The following is a 19799-nucleotide window of genomic DNA, read 5'->3' on the forward strand; positions in this document are numbered from 1 at the left end:
CATTAACATTTTTCCAATCCACTCATGTACTTTCCTAAATCCAAAAGTCGTTCTTCCTTCATACAACAAAGTCAAAGTCAACTTTATTGTCAATTTCAAAATATGCCAGACATACAGTGGAATCGAAATTGCGTTTGTCTCCGCCCCACGGTGCAATACAACCAAGGTGGTAAAATAAAATAAAATAAAATAAGGTAAAATAGATTAAATAAAATAAGGTAAAATAGATCAAATAAAATAAGGTAAAATAGATAAAATAAAATAAGATAAATAATATTTACAGTAATAAATTCTAAATAGTGCAAAAGGTACAAAACTAAATGGTAAATAAAATACAATTAAAAAAAAGCAAACTTGAAATGTGCAATATGTGCAATGTGCAGTAAACTGAGTGTACTTTTGAATAGACAAACAACAAAAGACAACAAATGATAGAAAAAGATGAAATAATTAAATAAATTATTCTTATGACAAAACGTACATTTCAGATATCTAAAATACAAGTGTTACTAGTCACACTTTTACTTTGAGCTATCCAACATGAAAAAACATTCCAGATATCCACTATGTGATTTTAAATATCCAAAATACATTGTGAGTAGTAAAAATGTTATTGATTGGCAGATTATTGCCAAAGGTGACACAATTTGACCTAAGAAGAATTGTGGACATCTAAGATGCCAATTGTTGTTGGATATCGGAAATGTTCGTTCTGACCATGAAGAATTTAACAAGAGGAATCTTCAAAAATATATCCATTTAATTTGCTTGCCATTTCCAGCGTAGCCAATAGATGATAAATCAGCTTGCAACAATCGGGTGTTTTACCGAAAACAGCCACAAGAGGCAACAGTAAACTCATTCAACGCTCTCGACTTCAACGAGAAGATTTACTACATTTCCCAGCAGCGATAGCGGCAACAAGCGTGTGACATAACTGAACAAGGTAAACATGGCGGCTGTTGGACCTCTAGGTAGAATTGCAAAACTCGGCTCCAGCATCTGTAGGAACCATCGTTTACTTTGTAACCGAAGTGTACAGAGACGAGGGATAGCTTCGTGTATCGACCGTAAGTGTCATTAACAGAGAACTGTGTTGTTGTTTTATCGTCGCATTGTGTCTATGAAAGAAAATCACAACTAATTGTTAACTAACATACTTGAGTTTGTACATTTTTAACATCAGCTTAGCAGCAACTACCGAGGCAGTATGTTGACCATAGACTGTAACAGAATCAAATGTTCCTGGCTTAGCTGTTATTGGTTAAGTTGTTTCTGATGTTCCTCCAGTCAGGTGGCAGAGTGAGCGTCACACCTCCCATTAAACATTTAGTGCTTTAGAAACAGCTTTTTTTTAGCTGTAGTCTCAAAATGTCTCGTCATTTTCTAATAAAAGAATGTCTGCAGCTTGTTTGATTCATCACAGCAACCAATGCAACCAGCCATGATATTTTCATCCATTTGACCTGTCTGATCTCTGTGCTTTACCACAGCTGCTCATGGACTTTCAGATGAACAGAAGGAGTTTCAAAAGGTGGCCTTTGACTTTGCAGCCAATGAAATGGCTCCTCACATGGCAGAGTGGGACCAGAAGGTATGTTAAAGCAAGCAAAGTGCTGTCAAAGAAGCAGATTCAGCCTTCAGACTTTGGCTCTTCAATGACAGCTTACCTCACTGTGACGTCACACATACCAGTACCGTTGGGACTGGTGCTGATGAATGTGTCACATTTCACCTGATTTTTATCCTGTATCTAATAGAGCTTTTGAGTGGCTTGACGTCGTCATTTATCTGTACATTTCTTCTATTTCTTCTCCAGGAAGTGTTTCCCGTGGAGACGATGCGAAAGGCAGCCCAGTTGGGGTTTGGTGGCATCTACGTTCAGCCCGATGTCGGAGGTTCAGGTCTCTCTCGATTGGACACGTCGGTCATTTTTGAGGCCTTGTCTACCGGATGCGTCAGCACCACAGCCTATATCAGTATCCACAAGTAAGAACTCCATCATACGGCAGTAATTGCATGTAACTGCAAATGAAACATCATGACAAGAGAGATGGGGATTTATTCAATAAGACTTAAATTGAGGTATGCAGAGTGAATTGAGAAGACATGTAGCTTTAAACAATACCCAATTAATGAATGAAAAAACCCATGAAATTATAACCAATTAGGCCATAGTTATTGGATAGAGGGGAACAAATAACATAGAATAGAAAACAGCAATAGGATTGGCAATGATGAAGAAAAAAAAAAATCTCAGATCAAAACTTCCTTCCTATTATTTCTACTGTGTGAGATATATTTGTTTCTACATGAGTTGATCTTGAGAGTATCAGTAATTACACTGTGAGCCTTCACGACTGAAGGCGCTATAATGATGGATACTCCACATGGTTTTGCATTCTGACTACTTTTTTGTCAAAACTGCAGCTCAGCTGATCTATTTTTCTTTTTCATTTTTTAAAATCTATTTTTAGTGTCTATTAACATCAAAACAGGGTCTTGGCTGTTAGATGTGTTAAATACACGGTGTGTGTGTGTGTGTGTTTGTGTTGCAGATTTGTTTTGCTGTGTACGTCCTTTTTTGTACATTCTTAATTTTTCTTTTTTTCTTTAAATACTGTGTTCACTTTCTGTTTGCAATCTTTGCTCTTTGCTGCTGTAACACTGTAAATTTCCCCGTTGTGGGATAAATAAAGGATTATCTTATCTGATCTTATCTTATCTTATTGTGTTCATCTCTTTGCAGCATGTGTGCCTGGATGATCGACACTTTTGGGAATACTGAGCAGAGAGAGAAGTTCTGTCCTGATCTCTGTTCAATGGACAAGTTTGCCTCCTATTGTCTCACAGAACCAGGTCAGTCTTTACATGTGAAAGAAAAAGTATGCAAGGGAGAAAACATGAAAATTTACTGAAAAGATATTTTTTTCTGTGTAATATGTTGATAAAAATGTACAACACTATAATGTTGTTATCTTTGATTTCAGGCGCTGGCAGTGACGCTGCCTCTCTTCTGACCTCTGCACAGCGGAAAGGAGACCAATACATCTTGAATGGTTCCAAGGTGATTTTCTACATATCTATGCATAATATTTTACTGTTGATAGTGTCTTTATGTATACATAAGTAAGCCTGAAAACATGCCTTGTCTCATCAGGCTTTTATTAGTGGAGGAGGAGACACAGACGTCTATGTTGTGATGTGCAGAACAGGAAGTAAAGGACCAAAAGGCATCTCATGTGTGGTGGTAGAAAAGGGAACCCCAGGCCTCAATTTTGGCAAAAAAGAAAAAAAGGTAGAGTTTATTGATGTTGACAAAACACTTTATAGCTCCTATGTATACTAAGCTGTTGATTGCATTATTTGCTGTTTGGCAGTTAACCACTAGATGGCAGGATTAAGTCGTAGTCACTCAGCTGTGTTCAATCTTTGCTCCAGGTGGGTTGGAACTCTCAGCCGACCAGAGCGGTGATATTTGAGGACTGTGCCATTCCAGTGAGCAACCGGCTCGGTGAGGAAGGACAAGGATTCAGCATCGCCATGAAAGGCCTGAATGGAGGCAGGATTAATATCGGTGAGGAAGGGGAAACACACATCCCTCCTATTGTTTTAACGTTCTATGAATTCCCTACACAAATTAATTCCCACAGCTAGAAATAATGTTTTAAATCAGCCTGAGAATGAAAAATTATCAAACAAAGATTTTTCTTAATAAAAGTTGGTAAGTGAGCTACGTTCTTTTGATGATCGTAAAGAGCGAGTCTCCTCAGCATGCGGAGTACATGACAGACAAGTGTATAATCATGTTGTAAAAAAAAAAAGTCTATCTTTTCAAAATAAGAGGACTTCTGTCTCCAAAAAACCAACATGGTGTTGATTGATATGCCAGATGTAACAGTCGGTTAAAATCTTATGGTAGAAATGATGGTGGGATGCATTCAATGTTTAATGTTTATACTGCAACTCTACTTCTGACCAAGTTAAATACTCTTGCTTTGAGAATGGTCAAACAAGGACTTTTATTTTGCAAGAAAAATCAGCTGCCTCTCAATCAACCCTCTGCCAACAGCATCCTGTTCTCTTGGGGCGGCTCATGCCTCTGTGCTGCTGGCCAAGGATCATCTGTTGGTACGCAAACAGTTCGGAGAGACGCTCTCAAACAACCAGGTAAAGCCTTTAATCCAAAGATCACAAGATTTCAGCCACTAGCTACTGAGCGTTCATCAAGAATCCTTTCTTCTCTACCCGTCATCTATACGTTTGAAGTTTCTGCAGTTCAAGCTGGCAGAAATGGCCACCAAGTTGGTTGCGTCCCGCCTTCTGGTGCGTGAAGCCGCGACAGCGCTTCAGGAGAACCGGCCTGATGCCGTCTCGCTCTGCTCCATGGCCAAGCTCTTTGCTACAGATGAGTGCTTTAATGTGAGTAATGTTGCGTAACTGCAGGAGTATTTGTCTTCACCATTAACCGAGTCAGATTTTATTTAACTCGTTCTAAATTCTCACCTGCTGTCATCCAACAGATCTGCAACCAGGCTCTTCAGATGCACGGTGGGTACGGTTACCTCAAAGACTACGCAGTGCAGCAGTTTGTTCGAGACATCAGAGTTCATCAGATCCTAGAGGGTGAGCTTCAGTAATACAGACATAGCTGTTCCTAGATTTGTACCATTAATCGACTTACATTTATTAGGCCTGTCAAGCTTTGATGTCCTAATTTTGCAGTGTTTTGTGACCCTTTACTCTTTTCTCGTTTCCCCTGAAGGCACAAACGAGGTGATGAGGATGATCATTTCTCGTAATCTTCTGTCAGAGTCCTGATAAATCATCATCTCTGGATCTTCAGTGGTGACCATGTTGTTATGGTCTTTTCTGCTCTGTTACTGTGTGACTGGTTTCCTGAAGTGCCCCTCTGCATCTAAGGTTTGCTCACAGTGCCAAGGGCCAATGGAGAATTTAGGGTGAACCCCTCAGTAAAAATAGTTATTTTTCCCTGCTAGAGAAATTAGTATTTTTTTTTTTTTTTTTAGTATTTTCACTGATGTGCTTCAATCATCAGTCTGTTGTATTTAACTGGTCCACAGTGAAATACACCAGTAACAACTGCTCAGATGACTTTTCAAATAGCACCACCTGCAGGTCAAAGTGTATACATGTCCGACACTAATTATGCCGACTGAATAGTAGTAGACTTCAAATTGTATTGTATTTTACACCAACATGCCAGAATGAGTCCAGGTTCAAAGCACATCTCAATGTGAGTATAATCAGACAATTAGCTGTTAGCATGATAATAAATAGCTAACATAACACAGCTGAGAACGATGAATTTGTTCATATATCAAGTCTGAGAGTTACATTACAACTGTGATTGCAAGCGACATACACATGTAATCATTTCCATGTTAATCCATATTGGTTTTATAGTAGTAATGTTTTGACTTTCCAATAAAAAAAAATAAAGGTTCCCCTGAAGCTGCTAGTGTTTTATAATTCAGAGGAGATCTTCACAACAGTCTCATTCACATTTGATAGAAGAGCATTGGATCATTCTTTCACTCTATTCCTTTCAGGATTTAAAAACAGCCTATGTGTTACAAACTGTTATTCTGTCAAAAATCAAGTGCACTTTGAGATACTCTGTTGATAAAGTGTCCCTTCAGATCTTATGTATGGTCATGGTTACTGTAATGTTTGTGTACTGTGTTGTCTGTAGTATATACAATTGAAACAGGAAAACGTGTGTACTTCCACAGGAACACATGTTTTCTTGTATTTTGGGTTTTGTGTTGAAATATCACTTTGCAAATTATATTTGCTGATCACACTCCAAATAAAATGATCTCAGCTTTCATAAAAGGAATCTTTTGTTTTTATTAGCACCTTAACTGGGACTTGTTACTAGGTTTACATGAGTGAAAATTATATTTAAAAGTGATGCCAAAAATCAAACACTTCAGAACACTTTATTGAAAAAATTGTCGACAATCAAAACTGCATAAAAGTGCTATACTTAGCATTACATCAACATATCTCTTCCAAACCCATCTGCAGAGTTGACTTACAAAAAACAAACAAACAAGGCCATCAGTTACATCCTCCTCCAACTAATTGGTTTGTAAGTTTACAGTATTTATATTTAGTTATACGGAGCACTTTTGAACAAAATAGTCAGAATCCATCGACTTCTTCAGCAGTGCTGTACTCACTATTTTGGTTACATTCCATCTACCAGAACAGGCAAAATATTCAAAGTATGTTCTCGCTGTTGACATCTATCTCCTGAAACCATACTGACACTAACACAGTAGGTTAAACAAAATAAAAAAAACCTGAAGTGAACAGTTATAAATGTTTGTTAAATAAAAAGTGAGACATTTCAAAGATAAATACCTGAATTGTGACTTTGCTGTGTCTGTTTGAACAAGTGCAGTTAGCCTGAGAGAAGTGACCGAGAGTGATCCTTTAACACAGCCAGGGAACAGTGAAATGTAAAGTATAAAATTTAGTTTGTATTTACTTTGTTAATACATCATACAAATGTAGCCAAAACATACTCTGCACAAACTTTAAAATTCCAACCAAACTGAATTCTTCAATTGGACAGACACGTTGCATTAAATCATCACAACTCCCTCAAAAATAATTGGCAATTTCTTTAATGCATACTGCACTAAATTACCATTGGGGTAAATTTTTTAAGACCTCTGTACAGGTGTGTAAATAAAAATATATTTCTCTTTAGTGAGCCAGAGCTCAGCATACAAAAAAAAAAAACTCAAATAAGGAAGGGAGAGCTTGTGCAAATGATGCGCAACCCTCCTGCAGATATTATTTTATCTCTCACAGCCTCTCAGGTCTTCATGGAGAAAAGTGCTTTTTCCATTTCAAGCAAGGCGTGCCACACCCACACTGTCCTTTTTTTATTTTCCCACCCTGACGCTCCTGCTGGCTACACCAGAGAGCCTGCTTGGCTCTGAGCAGGCACCATGACAGCAACGGCCCCCATGCGCGTCAGGGTGGAGGAGCGGATCTGTGGGGGCACGGTGAGTGGAGGTGGCACTTGAGGCTGAGCCCCTTCAGTCCTAATGGGGATGGCGACTGCGGGGCTCCTCAGCAGCTGAGGAGGGGCCCCGTTTGTCGTGGGTGTTCTCTTTTGTTTCTGCACAGGGGTGCCCCCGTGGTTGTAACCCGGAAGTCCCTGCAGCGTGTTGCCTTCTCCAGGTCGCAGCTGGTATGTGTTGATCACAGAGCTTGCATCAGAAGCCGACATTGGGGAGTATGGATAGTTGAAGTTCGGTGCGCTGGGGTCTCGGGGTCGAGGACTGGTTGCTATGGAGGACAGTGTGCCGTTCTTGGATACAATATCCGAGCCTGTGTTGCTCTTTGCCCATGACACCCGCTTTGGTGCTTGAGCATCCTCCCTGAGAGTAGAGAGAGAGGGAGGCAGAGATTATTCAATGGGCTCTAGATGGGAAGTACAGACAGTCAAAAACACCTCTCAGTATATTATAGTCCAGTTAATAGCAGTATAAAAATGACCTCAGCAGTTTTTCAATAACAGAGGGAATTAAACGTTGAATTTATTGCTCTGCTGTCTTTTTGGATTGCACAAGACTCTAAAAGTGTATACAATGTACTGTATGTGTTGGGTACTATATCTCTTACTTGATCTCATTGGCTATCTCCTCCTCAGTGTCCCGCTTCCTCCTCAGTATGAATATGAGGAAGAGCACCATGGCCACCAATCCCACTATCGACCCCAGTGTAGCTGCCGCAACTACACCTGCATTAGAGGCTGGGAAACAGAACACAGATCAGTATTAACATCAAAACAGGGTCTTGGCTGTTAGATGTGTTAAATACACAGTGTGTCTGTGTGTGTTTGTGTTGCAGATTTCTTTTTTTTGCTGTGTACGTACAGGTGATGACCTCCAGGTTAATGGAGCAGCTATCCGAGCCCGCTGTGTTGCTGGCTCTGCAGACATACTTCCCTGACATGCCTTTAGTGAGGTTGCTGAGCCTGAGGGTGCCGTGTCTCTCGTCTGTAAACACAACCACAGAGTTACACACCAGACACAATCATATGTTCATGGGCATGTGGGCTTGGTGCAAACAGGAAACTAGACAGATCCACATTTAATTATTAGACAACAGTACAACATCAGGGGACCACTATATTATTACAGAAACCAACACAACTCTACTGTAACACTGCAAGAATGAACTTTATGGAAATTTAAATAACATAAACATTTGTCATCTAAAATCATTGCTTTCTCACAGTTCAGACACGTTTGTCAACTTTGGATTTTCACATCTCTTTATCTTTAAATAGTAGACTGAGACTTTTAGTAACAACAAATAAACACTTGTGACTTCCTGATCTAATTTCAGGGTATCTCTTCTCTTATAGTGATGTATCATGACACCATTATTTATGTTTACATATGGGGGCAAAACCATACAGAGTGCTAATACTAGCATTGACAATGCTAACATGGCAAACATGGAGGCCAATGAGACTGAAAAGGACATTAAAAAGGAACTGTCTGAACAAGCTGCACTTTAATTTAAGTTTGTGCCTCGAGCTGAGAAAAGGCTACTTCTGTCACTGGCCTACAGTAAGTCAGCTACAGCTGACAGGCAGCTGCTAGTGAGCAGGAGTTGTGTAATGTTGAGTTAAACTGTATCCAACTCTGACTGGGGTCACAGTTGTTGACTTTGTAAAATTCATATAAATTATAAAACTGGTATAATTAAATCAGTTTTCCTGTAGTTATTTTTTGTTGCATGAAAAATCACAAGTGTACCATTCATGGTATTTCTGAATCATTTGCTCTGATTCCCATAAGTAATCCAGAAATAATCCACAACTGGGCTTTATCCCATAACTACAGTTCAGAGTTTGGCATCAGTGTGTTTCCATGGCTGATGATTCTGCTGTTTTGCTGAATAATAATGTTGGTCAGTTGTTTTTGTTTTAGTATGTTCCCATGCTAAAGTCATGTGTGTGGGAATCTTTCTCAGTGCTTTTAATACCGGGTTTTCCTTTCAAAAGAATTTCCTCTTCCTTGCCCATCTGGCTTAAAAATGCTGAGTTGTTGCAAACACAGGCTGCAGAAAAAAATAAACAAGCTTTATGGGGACTTATCACAACAAATCCTCTGAAATCCAATCTTAGACATCACATTGCTGCATGTCTTCAGCTGATGCGTTTCTGCTTTCGTGGGGAGGTAAGGAAGAGAAAGTGGGTGTGTGCGTCCACTGTGTGGAAACACCCTCTCTTAAAACTGATGTTCGGTTGGTTGGGTGTCTTGTAAGTGTTCATGCATGCCTGTCACACTTTGCACAGAGTCAATCCCCGCAAACAGAAAAGTAATGCAACCCTGGGACTCATCCAAATCATCCCAGATGAAGAGGCAGGGTTCACATCATGCCAGCAAGCAACATATTGCCGCAAGGGACAAGAAAATCCCTAACAATCATTGTCTCAAAACAGCTGTCTTCATCCCAAAGTTTGGGTTGGTGTGGCTTGGATGGATTTTTTTCAGCACCATCTGCTACTGCACCAAGAGTGTTGTTAGTATAAGTAGGTGCACACAAAAAAACAGCAAATTAATCAATTTAGTGATGCAAAAAGTGTACCTGGATGAGGAAGTCAAAGGTAGGTTTTTGTTGTAGATTAGCATTACCTGTAAGAGTCGGCCTGCTGATATTCCAGCCGATGTTATCAAACAAGTATGAAAATCCAGTTACACTTAGATAATACAATTTATAGGTAAATTATAGCCACTTAGGTAACAGACCTTTGTTGTTAACCCTCAACTGAGAACTCAAAACAGAAGTTGGTCCCGATAAAAAGTAGCAGACGAGTGTGATATGCACCTGCTCACTCTCTGATTATTTAATCCCCGGCCTTGAAAAACAGCTGTGAAGAACCAAACCCAATTGTGACAGATTAGCAGAACGTCAGCTGACTCTGAGTTTGGAGCGAGTTCAAGCCGGCACAGCGATCAGATCCCAGCGGCGGCAGAGCTGGAGGGGATCTGACGGTAGAGTAAAGCGCTGCCTGCCTCATACCAAGACAGGAGCATTACTCACATTACGCTTCTGTCAAATCAAGGTCAATGGGAAGCATTAGTCTAAAGCCTTGACACACGATTAATGTAAAGCAGTAGTTTTTCTATATGAATCGAATGGTATAGTCTGCCTCCTCACATTTCATTGCTAAGGCTACAGTGGATTAGTTTTCACACTTTCATGTGTCAAGAATCATCATATATTACAGACAGGATTCAGAAGTTTTCTCTTTGCCATAACTTTCATCTTGCAGGACTAATGGGTTAGACTGCATTCTAACAAACACAATATGGACAGGAAACATACATATCTATTCATTCACTAACATGTATTCAATAACTGCTGCTGGTTGCAGTTATTGAATGTTAAATTCTGCAACTAAAGGTTACACCAAGAAATTAGGATTTCTAACATGGTCAGACAAACAGTACAAAAATCAAGTAACAACATTTTTTGGGAGGAAAATATGGTAATACTTTTTCTTGTTCCGATGTATACATGAGAATTAAGATAACTCATATCTGCATAGTGAATGAAGCTACAGCTATTAGCCCCTTAACTGTGGACCAACTCGGCTCCGTCCAGCAGTAACTAGTTAGCCTAGCAGCATTAATTAACTTCCCTGTTACACTTATCTAATGTCAAGATTTATCCCAAAACAATAGTAATAATTAGTAACAATAATAATATAAATTATTTCATAAGATACAGCGCAATCATTTGAGAACTTTAGGGATGCTTGAAGGTGAATGTTGGACGATGCAGGCTAAGCTAACAAGCTGCTCAGATGGCTACTTGGCGTTGTAGCGATATTTTGTGTGAAAGACTGTGAAGTTCTCATCTAACCTCATCAGCACAGGCAAGAAACAAGAATATTTTCCAAAATGTTCCATTTTGTCTTTCAATTTGTATTTTCTGTCAATAATTTCAGCCCTATTAGTGCCTCTAAATGTGATCATGCTTTAGCACGCTAACCAGCTTTAAAGGCCTAGGGGAAGAAGATGACAGTGTTTCTAAATACAGGACACAGTTGGTAGAGGAGGTAATGGATTAATAGGATGAAAGCTACATCTAAAACAACACACAAAAGATTTAAAGAAAAATTCTACCCGTTTTAAATTAAATTAAATTAGATACACAAATTATTACACACAGTGAAGATAAAGTTCAAATTCTTTAAGAGAGTAGACCCAAACTGTAACACAAAACATCTTAATTAAGAATAGGAACTAGAATGTGAATGTTTATTTGTAGGTTTGACAACTATGCTACAGTTGTTTCTTCTTCTTCTAATTGTAATGATAATTTAAACATAATCCTCAAAGCATTATTATTAAGTGGGTTGTTTTTTTCTCTTTAAAGCTTTTCAACAGCTTGCGGCTGTAATTCAGGGGGTGACACCAAAAACTGGGACTCTTCTGGATTTCATGGTTTGCAGGTAAGGGTGGAATGGTGTTAAGGGGGAAATGAATGGGAAATGTATGAGCGAAAACCCTTACCCATGTACCCAAGGATAAGCATGGGCCGGGGGCAAGATCTCCATTCTGTTTTTTTTTTTTTTTTTTAAGGAAAGATGGCAGAGAGTGAGAGTGAGAATGAATTAAGGGAAAGAGAGGTGCGGACAGATTGGGAGGGGGTTGGATGAGCGTGCCCGCACTGTCAGTCCCAAATCCAACTTATGCCTCTTAGAGGGGTTGATCAAGTAATGACATGGGGCTTGTTAGATTAGGCACCAAGGTCAACAGGAAATGAGGAGTGCCGAGAGAGGATCAGCAGAGAGGGAAAACACAGAGAGAGGGAGATTGCTGAAAGAGATAAGCAGTGATAGCAGCGTAAAGATCAAGTGTCATTGAGAAAGAGCAGATAAAAAGATGAGCACAGGGTTCCAACACAAGTGTCGATAGCATGTACGAGGGCGCAGAGATGCAAGCAGTGTAGGTGTGATTTTGCATTCTGCACTACGAAAGCCTGGGTCAAGGCAAAATCAGAGGGAGTATAATATGTCTGAGGACTGTTCTGCTATTAAGAGATGAGGGCAAAAGATCAAAGCAGTTAAGCCAATATTCAATCAATCAGTCTGAGTTCTGTTGTTCAGAAACAGATGGTGTTTACTGTGCAACATCATCTGGATACAAACATCTACAAAATAATGCGTCAACAGAAGTTTGTCTTTCACTTGCAGGGGCAGTGCTGTTTGAGGAGAGTTGTGTGGGTTGTCTCAATCTGTAAAGAGGATTTCACGCTGCATGCTTTTGGTATGATGGAGGATCTCCATCTGACGTGCACCAGAAGCATTTATCAGCCAAGGAAAGCCCAAAGGCCTCATCTGATTATGTGTGTGACCTGACAACATGATATCAAGTCAACATCATCTGAATGTAGAGTGCATGATGCATGACATTCAGAGCTTCACGTGGACAGGTGTAGGGAGGATGTTTCTACACTTTCTCCTTCTGTTGGGTTCTTATCTTTGTTAAAAGGGAAATAAGGATGGCTAACAATAACCTGACTGCAGGCGAATATTGCTCTCACCTATTTATTGGCACTTAACACTAGAACGACCAAGGCAGTCATTTTGACTGTTTTTTAATTTTGCAATGTAATAACTTACTTATCGCCGTTACCTAGCAACTATTGTTCATAACGCTCGAGCCAAGGAGGAAAGAAAGCTTACCTGCCTAAAACCATATTGAAAGAATAGAAGACATACATTTGAATTAATCAACATTGAAAAGGCAGAATAGAGTAAATTAGGAGCTGATTTTAGAACAGAATAGAACGAAATGTCAGCAAGGAGGAGCATGACTGCCACAGAGGCTTTAGCCATGCTCCATACGCCGGCTGCTGTTTCCGTGGTTGTCGATAAACTATTGAATTTCAAATTCATTAGAATTGAATGCTTGTGTCCTGAAGTTTATTATACCTTTCACAACATTACAGATCCATTTATTCTTAAATTTGATATTGATTATTGAAATGATATGCAAATAATTTGTGAACAGTCAAAATGACCCCTATGGCCTTTCTAGTAGTGATAGAATGCCGGTCGTTCTAGTGTTAAACAGATACATTTTACTATAAAAAATGTAATGCTGTTGTTTTTTTAAAGAATGTTTGCCTTTATTGGATAGTGACAGTGAAAGGTGGGGGAGAGCGAGAGAGGGGATTGCATGCAGCAAAGCGCCCGATTAGAATCAAACCCTGGCGGCTGTGATAAGGTCTCTAAAGCTTAAATACATATATGTTTCTACTATGTTTCTCAGAAATTAATGTGATGCTAGTCTCCTGTCATTTGTAGAAAACAAGAGCACAAGTTTGCCCCCTAACTCAAGAAAAATCTACTCTTGTTGATAGTTTGGTTTTAATTTGTCTGCAGATTTTTTTTTTTATGCAACCTTGAGATTCATGCATCAAGCCCAGCTGACCTTTTAAGTAGACATTTTGAGTTGTCATAGAGGCAGAAACAAAGATCCATTTAAATCTGTTCCATTTAATCCAAGTCCCAGTGAGAGCTGGCAGTGAATCAGCATACACAATACCACCACCCGTCAACTAGAGATAATGTTTTTTCTTGAATGCATAAATTCTGATTGGCCATAACAAGTACTGGTCTAAAACCAGTGCCATAGTACAATTCTGCATGAATAGACTGGATAGGCCTTTCAGCTCTCAGCACCTCCAGCAGTCTTGTGCTCCTCTTAAGATTGATTAAATGCCTGACAATTTCAGCTGTGGGGCATCCCTGTTGGCAGCAAACATATCCACCATATCTTGGCAGCAAAGCAAACAGCTATGTTACCAAAGCTATGTCGTCTACTGTTTTGGAGTGGAGGGGGTGTAAATTTATATTATCGAATTGGTTCATAGGCCGATGTACTTGCCAATACCTGCTCCGAAATTGAGAGTAAATGTTATTTTATTATCTGCTCTGAATTTTGATCTGGATCTCCAATGGAGTAGCTCTGCATGATTCACTTAACAGCAAATCTGCTGCTAGATGTATTAAGACACTGGCCCTTTAAACAGCCTCTCTCTATCTCTGAAACAAGCTGGACGGGTTCCTGTCTCTTTAAAGTCTCTCCCTACTAGGAGCCCACTCTCTTCTTATTGGCCAGCTTTCAGGAAGTCTGTAAACTCAATTGTATCCTCTTCCTGGTTCTAAAAGAAAACTGTACACCTACAAGGTAATTTCTAATCTCCCTGTCTGTCTTTGAAATGTCAAGTTATCAAACATGTCTGTATATTTAAGTACAGAGTCAAAATATGAAAGTGAACAGTGGGAACATGGCAGAAAGAAAGATTACAACAAGAAGTCGCTGGTTGGTAAATATCACACTCCTGCTCTTGTGTGACATAAAAGTGGATTGACTCTACCAATCACAACCTTTTTTTTCTGAATACACCTCTGGTGATGTATGCATTAAGGTAATGTGCTCAGTATTGACTGAAGTGAAAAATGTCTGCTGTAAAAGAAAAACTAGCTAATGTAGCTAATAACATGAGACAGTAGCTGGATGTTCCTCTAGTTCTGTGCACCTAAAACTAATGTTTCATATCTCACTGCGCAGTAAGACATTTGTATGTTGGCGTACAGTGAGTATGTGTACCAACATTTACTCTGGCTTGACTGTTGGCTTGGAATAAAAATTCTTGTGACGTTAGTTTGAAAGTAGAAAAGTCAAGCTAGTTTTCAGAGCAGTTTAAAAGTAATGTTTTGCATACAGGGATTATTTAAACAAAAATCTACACCAATGTCTGTAACGTTGGCCAACACTGTAGCATGTCATATATATGGCAGAAAATAGAGAAAAAAAAAGCTGTTGTGATTAAAGTTTTCAGTGCTGGAATCATTTAAATCATTGATAATATTTAGTCAACCTGATAATGTCAGAACAACCAGAGAAAATAAAACCAAACTATCTATTTCTATAGATATTACTCAGGGTAAACAAATGGAGATGACATTTATACATTTCTGGTATATGGATGAGTGGCAGTAGCTCAGTCTTTAGGGACTTGGGTTAGGAACCAGAGGGTCGCCGGTTCAAGTCCCAGCATGGACCAAGTCCAGAAATTGACCTGGTAGCTGGAGAAGTGCCAGTCCACTCCCTGAGCACTGCTGAGGTGCCCTTGAGCACCAAACCCCAAAACTGCTCTGGAGCGCTCGCTGTGGGCAGCCCCCCCACTCTGAGACTTGTCCATTAATGCAGATCAATAGGATCCTGTTGTGTACGTGTGTGTGTGTTTCGGCCTTTGTGTGAGTTCATGTTCATTAAACATCAATCATGTTCGGTGTAAAACCGAATTTCCTTGCAAGATTAATGAAGTATAAAGTATTATCAAAAGAACTGGCAGTTTTACTTAAACAACCTCTTTAAACACTCACTTTGCATCGGAGAGAAAAAGACCTCAGACAATGGTGCAGCCTTGGTCCATTTGTAATGTGGAACTGGTTTTCCATAACTGGACTGGCAGCTCAGAGTCACGTTGCCCTCCACCACTGGGTTCCCTGTCATGGTGCACACTGGTGGAGATGGAGGGACTGCAGACACAGACAGACACACACACACAGTGTTAGTCAACAATCTGCAGGATAAGAAGATAGGATCTGTGACCCTCTGACCTTGTGCATTCTGCTTTAATCCACTGCTAACAAAGTGGAGATTCTTCAGGGCAGTAGCGTACAAGAAAGACAATTCTTTTGACAACCCCTGCTCACTCCCACCCCCTCTGTTTCCATCTGCTGCTTGTCGGTGACACAATGACCTCAGAGCTCTCTGAATCCCTAGACAGCAGATGAGTTGTATTTGTGCTTAGCATTCGCTCACATATGATTTTTAGTGCACTGGTCCAAATTCCTTCAAAGAATCTGTAGCGGTTACTTAAGTCTGCTTTTTTTTTTCCTCCCTCATATCCAAAGAAACGTGTGAGCTGTGTGTCGCAAGCTGCTCTGATTTAACTTAACCTTTGGAATTTCTCTGATGCTGTGATGCATTACCTTTGACATTAAGGCTCATCTCTCCTGAAATGCTAAGACCTTTAGGGATGATGACGCTGCAGAAGTAGCGTCCAGTGTCCGTCTCCTGGGTGTTGTTGATGTAGATGGAGATGTTGGCTGAGGGCATGGCCACGCTGAAGCCCACTCTTTTGGTGAAATCGTTCTGGCTGTACCCAACCTCACCCGAGCTAAAGTTTATCACCTGAAAGAAGAAAACACTCCATGTGACCCAGTGGCATAGTGTCATGAAACTATGTATCTATTTTTTTTTTTTATGAAACCCAACAAATTATGGAAATAAAGCTCAGTATTCCCAATAGATTCTGCTGCATTCATAGCAAGATGTGTAGATTAACCATATCCCAGAAATCAACGTCCTTCATATAGATAATCCTGACATGTACAGATGGTGGATGTTAAATTTAGGCTTATTCTCTCTATGAGATAAGCTCGCAGTCACAGGACAGTTACAATTATATTAATCATGCACAGACTCTACACATTCACACACACACACACACACACATGTGTATATGTATACTAGCATGCATGCTACACATACAGTAAGAGGTGCAGTAAAAGGGGAGATGAAATGTTGTTAATGGCTTCCTTCCGCTATGAATTAGACATCATCATCAGTGGTTGGAAATTGGAATAATCCTAATCTCTACAGATCATCTTTCTTTTTTTTTTACCTTACACGTGCATAGATGAGTTTCTAGGGATATTACATGTCACGCAATACAAGAAAAATGCTTACTTAATCTTGCATATAGTCAGAGGACAGGCAGGCCTTGCATGTACATTACTTATCTGGTTTATAAATACGATTTCCCAGATTTATTTTCAATCCATACTGTGTATAAAAGATAACTTCAATATGTTTTCCTTTTTTATTTTCCCAGAAATTCTGCTCTAGAAAGGTCGAAACTGTGAAAAATATCAGCTTGGTGGTGTTTCCAAATGTCACGTTTTGTTAAACATTACCGACAATACATAATATGACATTTGGATACGAGCTTAAAACCTGAAACTGAACACAGAAATACCTTTTAAAAAAACATACTCAAACTGTTGGAACTTCTGAACACATTTACAAAAACAGAGTTAACCCTGTCTTACAGTAGCTGCCCGTACATTGTTCCAGCTCCAGTATTTACTACAGTCACTACAGTAGTTCGAGGATCAGCAATCACAATGTGCTTTACTTTAATCCCTTTACGCTCTCAATTGTATACACTAGAGGTCAGAGCATGGTCAAGCATACAACCCCATCATCACAGATTTCATGTTTCGACCTTCTCACCGGCTTCGATTCATTTCCTGTGAAGTGCCAAACCACAGTGTTTTTGGAAATGTCTGAGTTGGGGCTGTACCAGGCATGTAACACCACCATCTGGCCCTTCACCACCTCCATCTCTCCTCTGGGGATCTCCACCTTGTGTGTGTCACCTGAAACAACAGCACAGACCAGCAGGGAATGGGTTAACCACAGACGTTATGTAACAGAGGCACTGCAGTTTTTTTTTTATTTCATCATGATTCTGGGCAGGTTGGACATGAATCATAGTTACTTCTACTACTTCAATTTGTGTCATGCTTTAATTTAAGCAGACAGTGGTTGTCTTCTGTGGTTTTTAGAGTTTTTAATTCCTTTTATTGTTTGTTTTATTGTATGTACATCCAGGTCCCATTTTGGATTAAACCAATGTTATGTTATGATTGTATCAAGTGCTTATACTAATCTGGACATAGTTTTCACAATTGATCACATGATGGAAGTCAATAAACGGTTAGAAAATACCCAAAATAAAGGTTTGTTAAACTTCCAAAGGCAAATATTATGTCATTCAATATTGCTTTTCCACCCCCAGAAGACTAACGGTTCAAAGCCTAGAGATCTTTAGTTCAAAAGACATAAAGAAGGGAAGAGAGAGTTAAGTAGTTGAAACATTAGAATGATTTGTAGTTTTGCTAAAAAAATAAAAAAAATATGACCTTCTTTCACTTGATTTATCAAAGAATCCAATAAAAAAATGTATTTAGTTTTTGTGTGGTAATTGGACAAGTGTGTCATGTGTATGACATTTTTAAGACTGAATCAAATCAAACATTTCTAAACCTGATGAAATGAAGGTCATGAACGCCGACTGTGCTGACTTTACAAGTCAAGAGGGAAAACAATAACCCAGCAAACATCTGTCATGATTCTGGATTTCACAATATCAGCTGATCTGATCTGTTATGCCCCCTGAAATAATCACCAGCAACCACAGGACCATGCACTGTGCATGCTCTGATATCACCTAGACATCTTGACATGTGTGTCTGTATGTGTGTGGTCCACTGGGCTTCTCTATGTTCAACATGAACAAACTAAATTCAAACATACAGTACATGACTAAAAACATGTTCTCTGTAAAGTTCAAATCTGAAATTCGTAGGGTCACAAAAGTGGGAATACCTGATTTTCAAGGGTCACGATATGTACCTGATAATTCTCATCAGGTGACTTTATACTATGTAAGGTGATACATGAGGCAGGAAAGAAAGGCAGAGGAAGGTCTTTTTGTCATACTTTGCTGTGTTCCAAACATAGTAGATATCCAACTGATGTTGAAAAAAGTGCATCTTACACAATATGTGAGGTAGTTTTTTAGTAACGTCAACTTTGCACAAAGCTTCATTGTCAATCCTTCTTAGTAAAGCTGCAACATACCTAACAAACATGTTTAAGTTGATGTCAGCAAAAGCACATATTTTGAATCAAAAGGCAAAAGAATATTCCAGCAAATGTCAAGGAGATTAAAGTGCATGGATTACAATAAATAAGAAATTGAATCATCGGGGGTGGGGTGGTGGTTTAAGGATATTGTTGCTCCTCCCAGAATCTTGCTCACAAATGTCAATGTTAGCAACTGTCTGGAAACGGCAACAACACAAGCAAAAAAGAAGAGAAGGAAAGATGAGATATCAAAGAAAACAAAGGAGAGTATTTCTAACTCACAGGGTGCCCAGTCACCCGAACCGGACAGCTGCAGCTTGATCAACCGATCCAAGCAGTCGTTTTCCACCTGGGTCTCCAGTTTGAATCTCAGTTGAAAAACACTCATGCAAAGGAAAAAAAAAAAAGTAGTCCTGCCACTAAATCCTCGGACGGCCAGAGTGAAAAGTATTCCTCATACGCTCAAATTGAAGGACAGAGTATGCAGAGAGAGAGCGTTATGATCCACGAACCGGCAGCTGAAATCTCCACATCTGTTCAGCGCGGCATGCCTTCCTTCTTTTGCAGCGTGAGCGAGTGTAGTAACAGGAGAATTAGGTGATTGCTGGTGGTGGGGCTGAGCTGCGGGGGGTTTACTGACGAAGAGGAGAGAAGCGTGCGTATGTGTGTGAGAGAGATTTTAGGCATGCGGGAAAAGGCAAAAAAAGGACGAGAGACACTTGTTTTTGACATTTTGCACTTTTGCTGCAGACACTCAAAGCTTTTCATATTTCTCCTGGGACCATATGACCCCCCCACTCCACTGTGTTGTTCCTGTCCCTTAATTTTTGAATCTCTGGATCTGGTAAATCCGGTTGAGTAATCCCTAAACAATCCGGGACGCAATCCTCTCACCTCACGTGAGCCAAAAGAGCTCAGCTGGACATGGATATGATCTGACACACATGGTTACTTCACCCAGCAACGCTGCTGTCACTGCCATCCTCATGAACA

At 39.7% G+C, this 19799-nt stretch overlaps 2 protein-coding genes across 4 annotated transcripts in view; one reads left to right on the forward strand and one right to left on the reverse strand.

Annotated features, from left to right (window-relative positions):
* Positions 1 to 917: 917 nt before the first annotated feature.
* Positions 918 to 5859, forward strand: acad8 (acyl-CoA dehydrogenase family, member 8). The gene is made up of 11 exons (XM_061046721.1): positions 918 to 1070; positions 1494 to 1594; positions 1820 to 1989; positions 2750 to 2859; positions 2991 to 3067; positions 3161 to 3298; positions 3442 to 3577; positions 4073 to 4170; positions 4270 to 4422; positions 4524 to 4626; positions 4766 to 5859. The coding sequence occupies exons 1-11, from the start codon at positions 953 to 955 to the stop codon at positions 4819 to 4821; spliced, it is 1260 nt and encodes a 419-aa protein (XP_060902704.1). The 5' UTR covers positions 918 to 952; the 3' UTR covers positions 4822 to 5859.
* A 91-nt stretch (positions 5860 to 5950) lies between these two features.
* Positions 5951 to 19799, reverse strand: part of esamb (endothelial cell adhesion molecule b) — a 46648-nt gene continuing 32799 nt past the window's right edge. Inside the window, exons 1-8 of one of the 3 annotated variants that reach the window (XM_061046718.1) lie at positions 19089 to 19354; positions 17388 to 17533; positions 16082 to 16283; positions 15470 to 15625; positions 11583 to 11627; positions 7923 to 8045; positions 7669 to 7798; positions 5951 to 7424 (exon numbers count right to left, since the gene is read on the reverse strand). In XM_061046718.1, coding sequence (XP_060902701.1) covers positions 6953 to 7424; positions 7669 to 7798; positions 7923 to 8045; positions 11583 to 11627; positions 15470 to 15625; positions 16082 to 16283; positions 17388 to 17533; positions 19089 to 19194 — 1380 coding nt within the window. In that variant the 5' untranslated portion in view covers positions 19195 to 19354 and the 3' untranslated portion in view covers positions 5951 to 6952. Of the gene's footprint in view, positions 7425 to 7668; positions 7799 to 7922; positions 8046 to 11582; positions 11628 to 15469; positions 15626 to 16081; positions 16284 to 17387; positions 17534 to 19088; positions 19355 to 19799 lie in introns of those variants that run through there. The other 2 variants (XM_061046720.1, XM_061046719.1) reach the window with 2 other exon arrangements.

This window comes from Labrus mixtus, chromosome 9 (genome assembly GCF_963584025.1).
Source record: "Labrus mixtus chromosome 9, fLabMix1.1, whole genome shotgun sequence".
NCBI classification, from domain to species: Eukaryota; Metazoa; Chordata; class Actinopteri; order Labriformes; family Labridae; genus Labrus; species Labrus mixtus.

Bases quoted from the DNA above. Each gene is read 5' to 3' on its own strand.
- acad8 (XM_061046721.1), top strand. From the start codon at position 953: ATGGCGGCTGTTGGACCTCTAGGTAGAATTGCAAAACTCGGCTCCAGC. The intron at 3,068-3,160 runs GTGATTTTCTAC...TTGTCTCATCAG, and splicing joins ACATCTTGAATGGTTCCAAG to GCTTTTATTAGTGGAGGAGG. The intron at 4,627-4,765 runs GTGAGCTTCAGT...TTTCCCCTGAAG, and splicing joins AGTTCATCAGATCCTAGAGG to GCACAAACGAGGTGATGAGG.